The sequence below is a fragment of the Pomacea canaliculata genome, linkage group LG12 (genome assembly GCF_003073045.1).
Source record: "Pomacea canaliculata isolate SZHN2017 linkage group LG12, ASM307304v1, whole genome shotgun sequence".
Classification (NCBI taxonomy): domain Eukaryota; kingdom Metazoa; phylum Mollusca; class Gastropoda; order Architaenioglossa; family Ampullariidae; genus Pomacea; species Pomacea canaliculata.
The window spans coordinates 20,730,532-20,749,886 of NC_037601.1; the positions used below are offsets into that span (position 1 = coordinate 20,730,532).

General features: G+C 40.3%; 1 protein-coding gene across 1 annotated transcript; it reads right to left on the bottom strand.

The window, feature by feature from the left end:
• Positions 1-262: 262 nt before the first annotated feature.
• Positions 263-16,084, bottom strand: LOC112553139 (NFX1-type zinc finger-containing protein 1-like). Its single transcript, XM_025220164.1, has 18 exons — positions 16,055-16,084; positions 13,530-13,772; positions 12,231-13,208; positions 11,821-11,982; positions 10,690-11,236; positions 9,632-10,338; positions 9,221-9,476; positions 8,752-8,963; positions 7,827-8,217; positions 7,261-7,575; positions 5,932-6,121; positions 5,407-5,578; positions 5,059-5,191; positions 4,574-4,689; positions 4,118-4,388; positions 2,872-3,857; positions 2,158-2,518; positions 263-1,742 (listed from the first exon to the last, which is right to left on the bottom strand). Coding segments are annotated over exons 1-18 (6,069 nt in total). The 5' UTR covers positions 16,057-16,084; the 3' UTR covers positions 263-1,715.
• Positions 16,085-19,355: the final 3,271 nt, after the last annotated feature.

Genomic DNA, 19,355 nt, shown 5'->3' on the forward strand with positions numbered 1-19,355 from the left:
AATAAATTTTTACATTTTCACAGGGTCTGGCCGATCTTGACAAAATCACTTAAATTCAAACTGAACAAAACTTAGGATTCAATTGAACGGAAGCAAGACTGGTATAGTCCAAGCTAAGGTATCCAAAAGGTCTTAAATAGTTTAGCTTCTTTGTATATTATAAAAACTCTTACAAGCTCTTTTTTGACAAGAAGACAGAAAAACACAAAAACTACAAAAGGATTGTAAGTGTACATGTCATCTAATATAAATTTTCTTTACGAAAGATTAAGAAATTGGTTATTTTTCTGTAACCTACATGCACTTTTAAATGTCCCTTTCAATGTACAAATTAAATTTCACATGAAACATTGAAGATGTCGGAGATTTATTTTAAAAGTCGGCCAAAAATGTTTTTAAAAAGTCTCGTCTTACTCATGTTGACTTACCTGTTATAGATTTTACCACACCCTTAATAAATATGTTAAAACTGTCTACTACATTCCTTTATTTGAAATGGGAAACATCTTTAAATGTGAAATAATTTTCCATCTTTTATGACATCTCATGACAAGTCAAATCACTACATCTACCTCTCTCAATCTACAAAACTTCACAACTCAATCCAGGAAAAGATTAAACAAAATTAAAATTTATTACAAATACAAGAACAGCCAACTATCTCATAAAAAGCGATCAAAGACATTGTATGAGATAAAATAAGAGAGGGTGGAAAAGCATATCTTATTGTGTAACTAAACAAAAGTAGTTATGAAAAATCAAGTCTAAAGGTGCGATATTTGAAGCAGTGTCTTCCTATAAGTAAAGAAATGGAAAGTTGTTTCACACAAAAGACGCCATAAAAATCTCAAAATTTTAAACACATAAATCAGTGTACAAAATGTTAGGACTGGAATTGAAAAGTAATATCTTACATTACAAGTAAGCAGAGATTTAATCTTTCGATTACAAGATCGCTCGGATATTTCACTGGATAAACTCGGATATGAGTCTCTGTGCGCTTTTCGTTTACTTAAAGAAGAAAATAAATCATCAAGTGCATGATTGCAAAACCACTTGCAAGACAGAAATATTACTTGCAACCAGTTGAGTATTTCATGATTACAATGGAATTAAGAACGTAGTTAGGAAATTAAAAAACACTAATGATTTGCAAAGGTATTAATGTCTTAAGATGGAAGAATATATCTGTAACAAAAGAATGTTTAAAAATCATTCTTCTTAAGGTATGTTTATTAATAAAATCTTCTACCACAAGAATAAAGTAAACACAAAATCATTTCACACATGTTAACCATTTTCTGCAACGGTCATGCCTTTGTCTACTCGCATAATTACACAATTAGAAATAAAGCTCTCTGATTATATGTATATATTATTATCAGCTGTGTTTTGCTTAACTTATTGTGATTGATACGTTCAGATCATAAAAAAGAAAGGACAAAATGTGTAAGTGAAGCATCATGTAAATAAACATTGTGTTATCATTGAAACTTGCTTTCCCAGGTAGTCAAAAAAAAAAAAAAAACAAGAAGCTGGGAGGCTGGCGCAGAAAAGGTAAGATCGGAATATTGTAGGCTATACGATTAACCAGCCCACAACCTTTGGTCTTGTTTAATTAAAGGCCACAAGCTGTGTTCATCACAAACCCCACGGATTGTAAAAAAGTTTCAATATCATCTCATTGTCAACATTCACCTGTCAGGACACCTGCTTTAGACTTGCTCGATGTCGCACAAATCCTGTAAATTTAAAATCCATAAAATGTATATTAATTGAAATGTTAAGAACCAATAACAGGTATATAACAATATGGGATTAACAATGGAATTATTGTGTTGTTCCTCTATTCAGGTTAGGCTAACAACTTACTTCGAGACAGATCCTTTTACAAAAGTCCTTTTTATGAGAGGAATCACTGCTATTTTATAAACAAAAACAAAACAAACAGTAGACTCTGAAAGAGCAGTACTGTCAAAATGAAAGGAGTCATGATGCAGGCAGTAACAAGAATCGTTAACAAGAATACAGCTTAAATTCCTTTGCCACTAACAACCAGTTAACAATAACATCAATGCAATTATTTATTAGAATAAGCAATTATTACCAAAACTATTATTATGTTTTTATATTTTATTGTATTTACTAATCACCTACCACTTCCGGTGATGCATTAAGGATGGACAAATCGACACATGCTGTCTCCCTCTTAAAAACCTTTATTCTCTTTCTGCACTCGTTAATGACTCGTTCACATTCTACCGTAGGGATAGTCCCTTCCTTCCAGGACCTTAGGGTTCTCACGAGCTGGTGGGCTTGGCGCTGTAGAATCAACATAGTATCTTCAGGATGGTAGCAGGGAGGTATTCCTTCAGCTAGGGCAAGAAGCGCTGTATAAGCCAACCGCCTCGTTTCTGAGTTCATCATCTGACATCGCTGTCCACTCATGTTATCGACAGGAGGCAACACGACTCTCTTTAAAGCCTCGATGTCAACCTCAAGGTCTCTGACAATGTCCCTAAGGAGCGAGAATGTGAAGAAATTTGTGTTTGTTCTATTGAGTCGGCTATAACAATATATGTATATAACTATTAACTATATACGTTTTTACCTATGGTGCTACCAAAATTGAAATAGATTAAGCTTCCGTTATTGGGTGGTTAACAGTGACCACATGTCCAATCCTTATTTGGGGTAGGCGTCAACTGAAGTTCGCTTAAAACCTTAGTATTATTTTTATAAATTACTGTATATTATTATTTTAGAATACTGATATACATATAAGCGTCTATATTTTATTCAGTCAAATTGTAAAAATAATCTCTAACCTGACTTAAATGAACAACATAAACTATACTCGACAAAGCTAACCTTTCTATAGCCATGCCAGTTGATTTCAGTAAGAAACTTTCCAGCATCTCAATAACTCTGGCAACCTTGATCTGATTGGTTAAAGCAAAACACATGTTGACATCCAGGTTTCTGCTCTTTAAATTACTTTGTAAATGACTTGCGGCAAAGCTGCGTGGGTCCAGCGGACTCTTCTTGAGCATGTCCATGGATCTGAAGATCTTGTCCTGGCGCTCCTGTGACACTAATGAGGAGGTCTTCAGCATGGCCTTACTCTTTTCCTGTTCCAATCGACGTTCTCTGATTTTACTGTGATACCTCCAACAGTCCCAGTCCTTGACCGGCGTCTTGCAGGCTGGACACGGCAGAAACTTACCTGGAGTAAACTGTGTCTTTTCGACATACTCATCCAGAGAATCTGCTCTAAATATGTGTTTACATTCTGGTAGCTTGATCAGTAACATGGCTTCGTCAACCTTTGGACATTCTTCTTTTGAAAGCAGTCCACCCATGGCCAGAGGAACAAACTTATCATTTTCGCATTTGTAGCAAAGACATATCTCAGCGCAGGAACCCGAGCAAAGATGTCCACATTTGAGTCTTTGGTCACATTTTAAGCTACAAGGCTGACAAGGCATGTGACAGAAGGACTGGCATGTCACGTGTTCGCATTTCCACGGACATCGCTCTTCGCATGGTTTGCACGGCTCGCCGCAGACAAGAGCGCAGTTGCCGTGCTTGCATCTCGTTTGGCAAGTCTTTTCTTTGCAAGGCAAACATTTGCTTCCGCATGGCAAAGGACACACGTGACCACATCCCGGCAGAAGTTTATTACATGATTTTCCGCAATCCTTGTGTACCCGTCCTTCCCAGCATTCCCCGCACGTGCCCTGGCACACGTGACCGCATTCTAGTTTAGCTTGGCAGGGCTGAGCACATGGCCGTGTAGCAGGTGTAGCATTGCAAGGGACTTTCATCAGATGTCCACATGGCCACGTGCGCTCCACCTGCACAGGTAGAGAAACTATTCTCATGTCAAGATAGCCTAATGGTTAAGTCTAGTAAGTGTGATATTATACATCTCGCGAGCAAAGGTCATCAGTGGTACAACATAGAGAATTGATTCCGCTTTGAGATGCTCGATATTGTCTTGATAAGAGCTTAATAAAGTGCAGTGCATTTAATCCGTATGAATTTTAAAGGCTGTGCATGCGTGCCTCATGTGTGTGGCGGACAAGCAGACAGACAAACAAACAAACAATGTCACCTCTTCTGTGCACTGATCAGCGTGCCTGCCACTCTTTCTGCACTCTCCACATTTTCCAGAGCATTGGTGGCCACACTTCTCAAGGGGTTGGTTACAGCGGCTCGTGCAATACCACGCACCAGGGTCTCTGTGACATTCCACCCGGGCCTTGTGCCCACACATAGGGATGACCTTCTCTATTCTGTACGTACATTTTCCACATGGCTCGTAACATCTGTGTTGACACACGTGTCCGTTGTTACAGGCCATACGTTCACAGTTCTTTTTGCACCTGCATACGAAATACGATCGTCATCACATGATGGATTGACCCGTGCTGCACGTTATAAGTGGAGAATGTCTTTGTTTCAGGAACATTTTGTTGTTTAATTTACATTTGTTTAATTTTAAAATTTTACATTTACTATAAATGTAAAAATTGTACACTATCCTGATATTTGCAAACATTTTACTCACTGGTATTCGATGTGGTCCCTGTCGTACCCGTGGCACAGCTTCAGGCAACCGTGACCGCAGCTCAGTTTGAATGCACAGGGCTTCTTACACCCACCTTCAGGAACGTTCTTGAAGTCCTGAAAAGGTGAGAAATTTAATGGAACTGTATTACATGTGGGTGGGATATTAAGGAGAACAAACTGAGCAGCGTACGCTCAAACACAGGCAACATTTTAGCATAAATATTCTATACAGAAGGATTAATTGTATCTATCAAATAATGCAGGATTCAATATATATATGATACAAAATTAAAGGCACCAAACGTGGACAAAGTATTAAAAGATTACTTTGACTAAGTGAGGATAAGTGTGTCCTCTATTCCGTCCAGACGTTTATCCGCTTTGAAGGAAATATATTGTAGAACATAACCCTCCCAGCGCTTGTGTGTGTGTGTGTGCAATAAATAAGAAAAGGGAAGAATATTGTCGGAAGGAAGTGCTAACATCCTTGCAAGAAACTTTGGTTTCGGTCCCTGGATGGTTCTGGCATCGAAGTATCAAGCTGTTACCCAGCTGGTGATTGTCTTTAGCGGTCTTCACAATCTTCCTCCAGAGTTCACTTTTCTCTGCCAGTATTCTGCAGGACACAACCACGTAGTGAAATGAAATATCTCTATTTAGGGAAGCATGAGCTGAAAATGGCTATTTACCAAAATATTCGAGCAAATTTTTCAACTTCATTATTTTGAGAGTTTGAGAAGTTTTAAAAGAGAAAGAAATTTGTCAAAATAAACATATGCTGAAGATATCCAGTATCATATATACAAACTATATTTAGTGTTGGTGACCTACTTGAAGTTGCCAATGGCGTATAACCCATCCCTGGCTCTGGACAGCGCCACACACACGCGGTTGTCTGTCCCTAGGAACCCTACGTTGCCTTCCTCGTTGCTTCGTACGAGAGAGAGGATGATGATGTCGTTCTCTTCTCCCTGGTAGTTGTCAATGGTCGTCACACGCACTCCTGTCACGCAGACAGTAACAATAAAGTCGAAACAGCTCTTTTTGGATTATGTTTATCCAATATTGACTCTCAAGTTTATATTGAAAGTCCGAGTAAAAAGACGATGAGTGAATAAAAACTATTTTTAACTAAAATAAACTTAAATATTTGATTACTACTCTGAAGGTGATCAGACGTTCTCTTTTGAAATGTTCAGAATTTTTTTTTCTACTGGCTACACTACTGATTAACAGGCTACAGAATAATCCTGTTCTTTCAATGGAATATTTCTATGATAATACCACCTTTTCGGGTTTACCAGTCCACAATGCGATCCAAATAATAATAAAGTAACAAATTAGAGAAAAACTCGCCCTCAAAAAATTTTGCCTCCTTTTTCATTCGAGATTTCAAAGCAAAGACCTGGCCGGAGTAGCCTGCGAGGATGGTGATCTGATGTCGTGAGTAGTCCTGTTGTAGCAGGTAGCGGCAAAGACACAGACAGAAGTCAGCCTCATGATCATTCATCTTGCTGCTCGTCTCGTTCGTTCTCGTCTCGCCAAACTAGAAAAAAAAGAAACAAGGAATGGAAAAGACGCAATCCTAAACCTGTGTAACGGAACTAAACAAGGATTGCATCAAGCCTGATGGTGTTGCGGTACAGATGCTGCCCAGCCTGGCTCTTGTTGCTGTCGCAGTCCTGATGCTGGTCAGCCATCTTTGAAAATTGTTGCTACCAAGAACTGGAAGCATTCGAGCATATTTATATTGCTGGCCGCTCATCTGTACTATCATCCAGCGCGAGTCAATACCAGTCAGACTGTTCACACGGGCATCAACTGTTACAGCAAATCGTATTCCATGTCCTCGTTGTTGTCCTGGATGACCTAATATTCTCATATTCTTATATATATATATTAACTTTTCAATTTTTTTGCACAAGCAGAAGCTAACTACTGAACTTATGATCAGGCTCAGACTGTCTACGGTGGTCAGACGATGTTGCAAACAAATGATTATTCATGAAGGGCGATGTGCTTCTGCCAGCCTCTCCTTTAATGGCAGCTAATTTTATTTAACTGTTTGGAATTTTGTAAAATATTTTTCACCCACATTCCATAATCTTTAAGGTCTGGAACTTTTACCAATTATTCTTTACCGGTGATAGTGCAATATTGAATCATTTTTAGCAGTCTACAAGCAGTGAAATAATTTTTTAAACATTTCTTTCCTTCTTTAGAAAAGTAAACTTTCAAGAAATTTAACTCTGCAGACGTGATTCCGCTGTCACATGCAGTAGTTCCTTCCCTTGGACTGGCCCGACAGATTTTCTTTTTTCTGAAAGTGTTCTTACGAAGATGTTGAGATGTTGGGTCATCATTTAAAATGTAAAATTTGTAAAATGTTAATGTTGATTTTAAAAAGGGAAAAAATTCACAAAGTAAAATGAAAAATCGAAAACAAAATTTTAAAAGGGTAACAAGTTTAAAATGAAGTCAGTAAAAATGTGTAACACTTTTATTTGAAATATACTAAAAAGGGTAACATACTTTTCTTCCTTAGGTCTCAGGATTTTCTCAATACAATATAAAACTTTTTATTTAACACATAAACATATTTCATAATGTTTAACTTACAATATAAAAGAGTGAGCACTCTTGAAACTTGTTGCAGCCCACACACACTCACACTGTGTGTCTTACCTCATGATGCACTAAAAACACATCTTGTGTCAATCCTCGTACATTCTTTCTCTTCGTGGTTGACACGTGATCCTCCAATGTCGGGTACACGTGACGTACAAGGTTGGCGATTTGCGGTTTCATGCGGTGCTGCAGGGTCAGGGTGGTGTGGTGCAGCTGGTTCTTGATCAGGCGCTCGAAGAGCGAGATGTCCAGGTTGTAGAACTTGCTCAGCTCAAACACTGTGGGCGACGGCCGCAGCTGCTGATGGTCGCCGATGAGGATGAGATGCTGACACGACTCGCTCAGTGTCGTCACCACGTGCGCCTCCAGCACCTGTTTACGCATGCGCAAGGCCATGAATCATCCATATTACTTAAAGTAACTCTATTTTTTGTGCCATTGAGTCTAGTTGTCATGATATTAATGCCAAAAAAGTGGGAGAATAACTTGTATGGGGGAAAATGGTGGCTTTAAAAAAAAAAAAGCTAGAACTCATCGTCTCTTTCAAAGCTCCCCTCTTCTGTCAAGGAGGTGATAAGTGGTATAAGCTGAAAGTCCAGCAGTGATGTTGTGTATTTACTAACCTCAGCAGCCTCCTCTAGCAGCACGATGGGGCAGCCGATGTCTTTCAGCACCGAGCGGTAGCGAGCAGCTCCCGTGGTTGTCATCCCGATGACAGCCATCCTGCGCAGGATGTCGCGATCTTCGGCGAACTTCAGCTCGCGCATGCGTGCTGACTCCATCTCGTACATCTCAGCATTTACTTTAATAGACAGTTTTAATGGTGTCTGGTATCTCTCGCGCCAATATAGGTATAGTCTCACTCTGTCCCTCTGATCTTGACTCCAGACATCAGTGATGGCTGATGCTTCCTCCTCAGACATAGCCTGGGATGTTCTGATAAGATGTTGAAGTTTTCTGACTTGCTTTCTCCCATGTTGCTTTGGTAAAAGCCAACCATCCATGTCTTTTTCACTAGGAAAGGGTTAAAGTAGACTGAAACTTGTTACGAGAAGTAATGCAGACTCAATGGATTTTGTTTCTGTTGTATTATTTGCTTTGTGAGAAGTGTATGTGTTTGTTGTTGATAGTGTTGATTGAGGTGACAGGAAGACGAGTGCTACCTGCACGCCACCTGTCTGATAAGTGGAAGTAGTAGACTGAGGTACTGTTGCCTTTTGTCGTTGTGAGTGAATGGATGGTTCGAGATATGCAGGTTTTTAAATTAGGTCGGAGACTGATGGTGTTCAATTTTCCCTACAGATGATTAAATTATTATCATTATAATTGTCAAATAATACATGATCCATGTAGCTTATTGTATTTTACATCAACTTTTACAAAGTATTTGTCCCTTACATTACTTTCACACAAAAAACGCTGAAAGCAAACTTGTCCCTGCTTTTTCTCAATCTTTAGTTTTTCAATCTACTGTCTGTCAGAGAGAATATATATATATGTATGTAAATGTGTGCTTGTGTGTGTGCATGTGTGTGTGTCGTCGCTCACTCATCGTCCTTTCCTTCCGTCATGATAATGCCAAGGTCGGTGATGGCATCCTTGATGGTGTACTTGTGACGCTTCGCGAAGTCATCATCATCGTCATCGTCATCATCATCTAGTTGTCGCTCTCTCTGCAGATACTCCGCGTCCTCCTCGGCGTTTAGTTTCGCCTCTTCCTCCTCACCTTTATCTTCCTCCTGCAGCTGGTCCAGGAGGTTCTGAAGAATACCGTTTCAGAGTTGCGAACTACATTTTACTAACATTATTTCCATACTTGGTACAAGGGGCCATCAACTATCCAGAATTGATAATACTATTCTAGTTTAAACAACTTGAAAACGCTCGTTTCTCCCCTCTTCATCCTTTATTACATCTTTTCTTCCTTTTTTTCGTTTGCTGTGCGTAGTCTTGTACTTGGTTGTGACAGTATACATGGTGTACACACCAGGTGTAAAACATTAGGAAAGGTCGTTACCTGTAATGAGTGTCTGTCTGTGGACAATCCAAGCCATGCTCTCACTCTGTAATCACTTTGCTGCCATCTTGACTGAGAGGATGCCTGAGTGATTTCTGTAAAAATGCTTCTGTCCATCACTTGCTTCAGCATGCTGTCAGGTAATATGTCCTTGGTATACTGGTCTTCTAGCTCCACCAGCTGCTGCTTCAGGTTGGCATCAGATTCTTCTGCGAGTGTTTGCCTCAGTTGGTCCTTTATCTTGTTCAGCCAGAATCTGTGAAATAACAACTGATTTCACTGATCACTTCTTTGAAAGAATTTGAAAAAAAAAGTCTTTCTTTAAAACATTATATTTTCACTAACCAATTTGGAATGCTATACCTGGCAGGTTTGGATATTAGTGCATTTGTGATTTTATCTACAACCTACCTATACATCTGAGCTTTCTTCTTTGGATGGAGACAATAAATTTCGCTTCTCTCGAAACTGGGGTCTTGCTTCAGTTCTGCGGCTTCTAGAATCTTCTGCATCACTTTTTTCTCTAAACTCTCGCAGCCATCCTTTTCCCCTTTATCATCAGATTTCATCAGCATGCCCTCTGTTAGCCAGTACATCATTATCGAGTTTGGGCGACCTGTTACATGAAAGTCTTTCTCAAGTAATGACTTGCAATGTTGCTCAGGCATCTCCATCTTTAGTGCTTTCTCCCCAATGATGCCTTTGGTGGTGGCTTCCAAAGTTGCTGACAATCGCTCCACTCTTTCTCTCAAAACACTCTGTTCCCTACTACAGTCCTTGATGCTGTTGTGAATATCTAACCTAACTTTCTTTTCACTCCTCATCACTAATCGAATCTTCTTTAAGTTATATTGCTCTAGAAATTCTTTTGTGCACCTGCTGCCAACTCGAACAATTCCGTTTGGACAGAATTCTGTCATTTGTGCCAGAAATTGATCCAAAGCATGGTTAGTGTAGCAGACAACAAGCATCGGCTTGGGGTCAATATTCTGTGTCCATACCTGTCTGTTGTCTAAAAGAATTTGAGCCACTTTAAGTCCAACATACGTCTTGCCAGTCCCGGGGGAACCTTGAATGATGGCTATTTCCTTTGTCAGGGCCGTCTGTACAGCATCATACTGTGAAAACAATTCAACCTACTGAACATGGCTTGTTACTTTGAAGAATATACTTTTCACAATTTCAAATATCGACTGATACACCCTAAACATCTGTTTAAATGTACAACAGTTCTCCTTAAGGCATAAAACTCATATCTGCCAACAAGAAAAATTTTAAATTGTTTAATCCAACGCTGCTCTTCCTTTAACAAAAATCTTGAAAAACTCTGATAAATTGAGCCAAGTCTTTTATCAAAATATGTCCAAATTCACATGATAAAAGCCACTCGTGTTAATAATTTCGAAGCTTGATTATCATAACCTTTATCTTAAGTTTACTCTTTCAAAACTTTTAAAATGGGCTCTTACCTGTGACTGGTTTAAGCGGGTATTCTCAAAGGATGGCCAACGGGCAGAGAGCAGTGCTAGCATGGGTGAATCCTGCGAGTAGTAATCAATGTAATCAAAAAGATGTCTAAAATTGAAAGCGGTGCCATGTGCGCGTAAATATTTTGGAGGTTTTACATCTACTTTACATTCAACGATGTAGCGAGCAAGAGGGAAGCTAGTCTTCATTTCCTGAAGACCCCCTAGAACGTGTCTATACGCCTCAAATAATGCTGATGTTTCTGCCATCGTGAAAGTGTCTTCGGAGGACGCGTCTAAGATGTCTTGAAGACCGTTCTCAAATCGGATTTGGATGATCCCCTCCTCAAGGTCCTTTGTTTCTCTATTAGTCACCACTGCGAAGTACATGCTCTGGAAGTCGTCCCTACTCAAGCAGACGAGCGAGCCATACAAGAGCCTTTTGGAAGACTCCCATCGGATGTTCTTCAGATGTGTGTTGTCAAACTGAATACGATGTTCCAGGCTTTCCTCGCATGCCAGACCAATAACCTTAACATTGTGGTACAACCTGCACAATAAATGGCAACATCAGGAAGCTTGTTCTGCGCTTGTTTTCATTGTTTGTAACTTTAATGAAGATGATGAACCTTTGTGTGATTGACTTATGAGGCAGATAATGTAGCAGTGTTGGAGCCAGCTGTTTAGTCCTGTCTTGTCTACCCAAACTCTCGTAAGGCTCAGGAACCAGACTGTTTAGTTGGAACGGAACTGAAAGGATATTCATCTAAACTATTCAGTTTATTTATTTGTACTTTCAACGTTTTACTATCTTTTTAACCTTAGTAACTATCTGTCTCATCAGAAAATAGACCATCTGTCTATATAATTATCTTTCTCCTTGAGGCGAAAAGAAAATTCCCATTGTAACATTTGAGGGTATAGTAATGGATTATTATTATTATTATTAAAAAATCACCCCAACCAAGTTCGAATTTAGTTTTGTACGGATTTAGTTTGTCATTATGCTTCACTGGAGTCTTGACAGTTGTTTTAATGAACAGCAACAGCATTCTAGCAGTGTATATCTCATCGTCATTGCTAGCGTTCATACTGTTCATTTTTATACTAACAGTTCTCTCACTAATTACTTACCTGAGGTCTTGATTCTTCATAAGACTTTCACCTTTCTCTTTCATTGCCTGATACTCCCTAATACCTGTACGCAGGGGCCGTATGTAGTCCTCACGAAGTAGACGAAACTGGACATCCAGGTAGTGATGGACATTTCTGTACCCTCCCTTTGTCTTGTTAGCCCTGACGAGTTCAGTCAGTATTTGAACCTCATGTGTATTTCAGTTGTAAACAAAGAATGTTGTCTTATTTCATACACTTCTAGAATATAATTTTATGTTAATTATTTTTTATTATAACATTACTTATTTACAAAATTCAAGAAATTTAAGAAAAATCTCTCGTTTGTTCAGATACATGCTTAGTAAATCTCTGTGTGTGTTTGTGTGTGTGTGGCGATAGGTCCCTTCAAGCAAAAAGACAATTCCTACCTGAGAAAGGGCCTTTCGTTCCATTCCATGTCCTGAACTGTTGGGAAGATGGACAATTCAGAAAAGTCGTCAGGTGGGATTTCGTAATCTTGGTTACGACCTATGACCCTCCTAGTCTGCTGTTTCCGCTCAGCTGAGTCCTGGGCCATTTTCATTCTTTTCTGGCATATAGACATCAGATTTTTCACCTCCTCCTCCAGGCCTGTCTTTGTTCTCACTGCTGACATTACAGTTGTGTAAGAGCTGAGGGATGTCAGCAGTAGATAGCATTTGGATGCCTGTGTCGGGAGCCTGGAGCAGATGTGCGATATCAGTTCACACATCATCTCCACGTTCTGTTGCACTTTCTTGACTTGCTCTTCAGAGAACAGACCGTCTGTATGCAAGGACTCCAGCTTCAGCAGCATGTTGCTTAAGTGGGTGCTCAGGAATAGCGAGTTGCAGACGACTTGGAGGATTTTGAGGACGCTTTCCCTGTGCATGTCGCAGTCCAGAATCGTCCAAAGTATTCTGAGAACTTCTGAGGTCTCATCTGTGGAGATGCTTTTCGATTTTATAAAGTCTTCAAACTGGTAGAGTTGGCTAGTCAGCTTCAGAGTCGTGTCGACAGGGTCCGTGACATCAAGAAAGTGTCTCACCTGGAACTTTCTGCCGCCTCCTCTTACTCCCAATCCCGCTCTTCCACCTCTTCCACCTTCTTCGTTACTTCCGAATCTTCCTTCTCTGCTGCTGCCGTAGCCATAGCTGGATCTTCTTTCATATCCTTTTTCTCGATGACTTCTGTCTTCTTTTTCTTCTTCAAATCCTCCACTTCTTCGTCCACCAAAACCGGCATGTCTTTCTCGTCCTGCGAGACCTCTGTCTCTTTCTAGTCTTTCCGAACCATCATCTTTTAATTTTCCTTCATATCCTTCGTCTCTTCCTCTTCTCTGAAACCCTCTTTCTCTCCAGGACAAACCTCTGTGGTCTTCGAAACTTCTGTGAACAGTTACGTACAAGGGAAATAATCTTCTGCGTTTATCTCCCTTAGTATATAAAAGATGTTTGAGAAACATTATTCAATCTAATAGAAAAAACCAGCTGTGGGAGTAAACCTCTCTAACTCTAACACAATATGTCGGAGAAAGCAGATTATCGGTGCAGTAATAAAAACGATTCAACGATGGACTGAATAAATAAAACGAGACCGATTAATCATCAGACCAATAATAGATATTGCGATCGAAAACGAACGTTTCCCAAGTTACAGAAAAACGACGAAGACAAAACAAAACAAACAAATCACACAAAAGAATTAACCTGTTCAGACTTTCCGCTGACGTGTATCTCCGTACCGCCCCACCCTCCACTTGCTCATCTCTGTTTGTAGACCGACCATCAAACATCTCACTCTCCCTTCTCCTGTCTCTGCCTCCCGCCGCAGGACCCCACCTTCCTCCTCTTCTTCTTCCACCACGTCCTCCTCCTCCTCCTCTTCGCCCTCCACTTTCATCGAGTTGGTCATCTGTTTCCTTATCGAATCGATGACGCAGTTCTTGGTACCTGATCAAAGGATGTGGTTATTAAAATAATTCCGACATATTATTTTTAGCAACACTCAAACCCAATACTCAGCTTCCAAAACTGAAATGTATGGACACAGCAGCAACAGAGTCACACACACGCACACACACGCATATTTTAAAAGCTGTATCCAGATGAAGGCAGAAGATAATTCACAGATTGTACGCCTACTTTTAATTTGACACTAATGATGTCTTAACCCTGATCAACCCAAGACAATGCTGTCAGAACAACTGTCATGACACGGCATGTCTCTGTATGACACAAGAGCCGTCCGATCGGCAACCGTTTGACGGTAAAAAGATTTTGAAAAGGGGTTAACTGGCCTGACCTGTCCTTTAATGCTTCTGTCTTCTTTCTACTCAGACAAGATTTCGTCAGCTCCTTTTGTATGTGTGTGCATGTGGGAGTGACAAGAGTTCGTGCATATCCTTAACTTCTCCACAAATGAGCGCTCGTGGCGATGAGAAGGGAAGATAACTTGACAAAAGCACAGGACGACTGCTCTCAACCGCTGATTGGTTCAGATGGAACGCGACGATGTTCCACAGATGGCGGATACATCAGACAAGTGCCCAAGAAGAGCCTACAGTTTTCACCAATATATTTTTGTTTGTTTGCTTTGTTTGTATCAGAAAAAAGACGGTCATATACGTAAAACGTTTGTGTATATTTAATCTTTTCTCAGCGTGCACCTGGAAATCAGGAGACGTGACCCTTGGTAGACGACGGGCAGAGGTCACGGAGGTCAGATTAGGTTGTTACCCTTATGTGCCCTCTCCTTGGCAAATCCTGCTCAGGCAGGTATTAAAATAAACAGACAGGCGGGGAATTGTTATCGATGATCAACAAGTTGTGTAGGTACAGCAGTCATATACAACCCACGGTCTGTTGCTTGCACGACACCCACAGCCAACATTTTCTACTGTGTACAACAACAACCTAAAAACCTTGTAAGTCTAGTCAGGACACTGAGGTCACCTATGGTATCACTCACATGCAGATGTGAACCTAACACGGGTAGAATAAGCTGAATGACATTAATACCCCAAAACTACCCCGGGTATAAATGCGGTTTTGAAGGCATGTGGACGCCATAACATTGACAATAGTAATAATAGTAATAAAGTAAACTTATATGTATATTGGAGTCTTGTAGGCAGGCTCATGGTAGTTTATAGAAATTAACTAACACAGACAGACACAGATGTACAGGAGGCTTCCCTTGTCGATGATGTGGACTGGAGCCTGGGGTGGGGTTGTTGATGTAATGAATGTTGCAGACGTTTCATGTTTATACTGATATTGATAGCAGGGAATATGTTTTACAGATATTGAGACTGCTACTCCAGCCGGCTAAAAATCATTTAATGACCTGTAACCAGTATCCTCTTTCTTGTAAACTGCTTTAGAAGCTGATATACGAGTCAGAATAATGGATGTGATAGTCTCTAAACATTCAATTGCGAGCTCAATGGCTTTAAAGTTCGTAATAACCCTGAGCTCTGTGAGTTTTATCTTAAACATCATGCCACTTTCGATTTGCTATTTGTACACTTTATGTGTGAAAGTCTCTGTCCCGTCTTGCACGCTTTGCCACACATAAAAGTTTCACACAAAACACACGATTTTTGCACACAATACACAGTAAAAATACAGAATTTGTAAAGCGCATACTCACACTCGTAAGAAGTATACAAGCTCTTAGTACTTAAGAACAAGAACGAAACATGGACAACATACGAGGGACAGGAAAACAAACACATAACACATGAACTAAGAAAAAATAAATTACAAAACTAATGATGAATAAAAGCAAATACAGAAAATACAGATAGGAACCAAATAACAAGAACTGGCAGTATCATAATAAAGACACAATATTTCTGAAGACAAAGTTTGTAAGCAATGCAATATTTATGTATAATGTTTGTACACACTTAACAAGCGGTGTACATAAAAACACTGTATATTAATGTTTATACACACGCACATACTAATAGTTACATGTATAAACCAATATTTATACAAAGCACACACCCTGACATTCAAACATTCTGGAAACTTCCAATGGCTCCCAACATTGCTAGCACACTACATATCTCAGCCATACACTCAATCCGTTTGAATATAACTTCAATGTCTCGGGTGTGAAAAAAAAAGAAAGAAAAAGGTGGTAGGATGGAGCCATCAGTTGATGACCAGGTACAATACATGTTCAGAGTTAATTAAAAGAAAAGAAAGATCACACAGCTACTCACATTGTCCAGTCGTCGCTACTAGCAACTCTGAGGGTCTACACTGATATTTTTTTCTCGTTCACAAAGGTCGCCTTCTTTATTTGGTCTCTTGTCTGTCAACTGGCACAGAAAGCGTTTTCAATACGTGTAGAACCAACTGTAAGGCAAATATTGTTGAGCGGGTATCCAGTGCGGAGTAACATTTGCAACCTAATTAGAAGAAAGCCCACAATCATGAGAGCCTCATGTCTAAAGTCTCTTTGTTGTTGTTGTTGTTGTTGTTGTTGTTGTTGTTGTTGTTGTTGTTGTTGTTGTGTCCTGGCTTCACATCAGGAATTAATTCAGGCGCTAACGGCGTCTATAGTGTGTGTGGGATCTGACAGAGAAAAGATAAGAATTAATAGTGCATACAGCACCACAACATCAGAGAAGACGAAGGAGGGAAAAGACAAGAAAGGTGACATCAGAGAGCCTTCAAAGCAAACAAAAACTCAGTCGCTATAGAAATTTCTGAACTATTCCTTGTCAACCATATGATAGGGCATCTGAACTCAAGAAATTGATATTAAATGTGGACCTATGCCGTGTAACATATTTGTACGAGGAAGAAACTGAGGATAAAGTAGATAGAGAAGCATACTTTATATACTTCTGTTCCTCAATGAAGGTGCAATAAGGAGAACACGGGCAACATTTAAACAACAAAAATACACAAGCACATCACAACAACACACTTAACATGTAATCCCATTAGTGTATATCATGGCAGTCCATGGGAAAAAAATCGCTTCCGAAAAAGTGATTTCTCGTTAGGTTGTGAAGAAGGAATTCATTACAGACAGACTAGCATTGCTCTCTGTCATCATAATGAAAACGCTGTCAGCAGGTAGACGTGCTTGCGAAGTTTTTATGTTTCTACTTTTGGTTTCACATTTCCCGCAGCTGTGTGAAGACCGAAAGTAAAACAGTTTGTCATTCCTTTCTCAACTTTATAAATATCTTGGTTTTGTCAAGACAAACATCTGAACCAGCGAGGACACGTGACAGTCTACGTGACAGTCAGTTGGTGGATGAACGTACGACAGCACAAACATGCGCGTGCGCACGCTCCGAACTCCATGAGTGTATGTGTGTGTTGATTTGTTACAGAGGTAGTTTCTATAAGAGTAGGTCTGTATTGTTGTCATCCAGTGTGTCTCTGTATACAAGAAATAATCAAGTCCAAATAACTGCTGTTGTCACGTGCTCCTAACTAAACGGCCTAAGCTAGAGTTGCGTCCCTTAGACCGGGTGTGGTCCATTAAAAGCTCAGTAAGCCCGGATATTATTTTAATTACAAATGATAGAAAAGAGCACCTGGCTGTTTGGTTAACATGGGCAAACTCAGCTTTGGACATCAGTCCACTGACGAAGGTAACACTCTGACTTTTTCAACGTATGTACAGATATGGACAAATAAAAACCCGAGACTTTGATCGTTGAAAAAATACTACATCAGTTTGTGATTGATACACTTTTCATTCAGAAAAAAATCATCATCATCTCTGACTACACGAGTCAAATTTATTACCAGTGCTAATAACTTAACGCTCGTTTCACACTGAGACCAAAACTTTCTATTTTGTCCAGGATGAGGGGTAAAAATAATATCCAAGCTCGCCTTTTCGTAAATTTCAACAGACAGTTCATCAGGTCTAAATGATGCCCGGCATTGCTCCTCTTTTGAACTAGCATCCTTACAACATCTACATATCATCGACTAGTCCCAAAACGAGCGTTCACGGGAAAAAAAACAGGTGATAAGCAGGTTTTTCCTGTTGATGTAAATATGTTTAGGTATTATAAAAGTTCTTCCTATTTCCATAAATACATATTTTCGAACATTCCACCCCCAGAAAAAAATTAAGATGTTTCTGAAGCTGATCTTAACTTCACACACAACATCTTAAACCGTTTCTGTTTTTTGAAATGCGATTGGCCTTTCCGAGACTTAATCGTCTCCAGCTGGAATCGTGACAACTGCACAAGAAAAGTGGGGACAGAAAACAAAGGCTTAGCCTTCCGCCTCTCTTATTGGTCTGGAGATGAGTTGGTCGTAAGCTTCACCATCTGCTGTTCTCCCCTTCTCTCTCTCCCACACCTCCGTGTTCCGCTCCTCTCTCTCTGAGTTCCTCTTCTTCCATGCTCTCTCTTCTCTCACTCTATGGTCTTCGCTCGTTTCTCTCTTCCTGTCCTCATGACCATCCCTCTCCGTTTATGTACTTGAACATGTTGCACGTGCAAACAAAGAGTGTGTTATACATGTTAAAACATGCCACATGTTGCGGCGGTGATGACGTTTGTTGTGTGGCCTGACGCCGCTACCGCCACGTCTACTTTGGGCATCATTATCTCTGGTGGCTGGCGGGCCGTGCGGATGGCCGCCAGCACCTTCCTCCTCCTGCATGCATCGCTCTGCCATCAGGATGAGGCGAATGATGATAGGCAGCCTGCTCTCTGGTCTCTGCGAGCAAAAATTGTATGCGCAAACCCAAACAGTTTACGCACGTGCACACACGTATACACTCACGCATGCGCACGATTTTTAAAAAACCGGAAACATCTGCAAAAACCCAACAGCGCTCAGGCACACACACACTCACACACACACACGTGCACGGCAGTTAATTTTTTTTCCCGTCCGTGTGTGTGTGTGAATCAGAGTCGGTAAGTTTATTAACACCATCCTCTCGCACCATATGCTTCCTACTTTTTAATTTACAGCGGAAGGTAATTAATCATGTGTAGACGCCATCTGCACACGCATGAGCTCTGCATCGAATCTTCCTTTCTTGAGGCTGTGGACTGAAACTTGAGTTCTGTCAGGTTCCGACACTTGTTTGTAACCACCATCGCCACACTTGTACACACCGTGACCAAGTACGTGAACTTTACGTGAACCCGTAGAAACAATATTGCAGTGTTCGAGAACATGACTATGTAAAGTGAGTTATAATTTATATATATATCGCAAGCTGCCCGACATCTACTCCATGTTTGTTTTGCTGAGGAACATTATGACTCGTGTCACGACTGACAGCACCCACTCCATGCATTTCCCAGCTGTGCAGCTCCCCGCAGCTGCAGTTGCAGCTCCTCTGTGTCACCGTGACCTGTCACGTACTGGGAGTTAACCTCTCGCCAGGTCATTCACACTTAGTATGTGGGACACACAAGCAGACACATTGATGTACTACACTCAGAGTATTGCCTCAATAACGACAGCTGCAGTCAGTCGATGTCCGCCATCATTAACTAATAATGTTGAGCATATCAACGACGT

Excerpts from the sequence above, each read along its gene's own strand:
- LOC112553139 (XM_025220164.1), bottom strand. Across the intron at positions 5,192-5,406 it reads TACGCCATTGGCAACTTCAA|AATACTGGCAGAGAAAAGTG; the intron begins GTAGGTCACCAA and ends TGTGTCCTGCAG. Across the intron at positions 1,743-2,157 it reads TTAATGCATCACCGGAAGTG|GATTTGTGCGACATCGAGCA; the intron begins GTAGGTGATTAG and ends TTAAATTTACAG.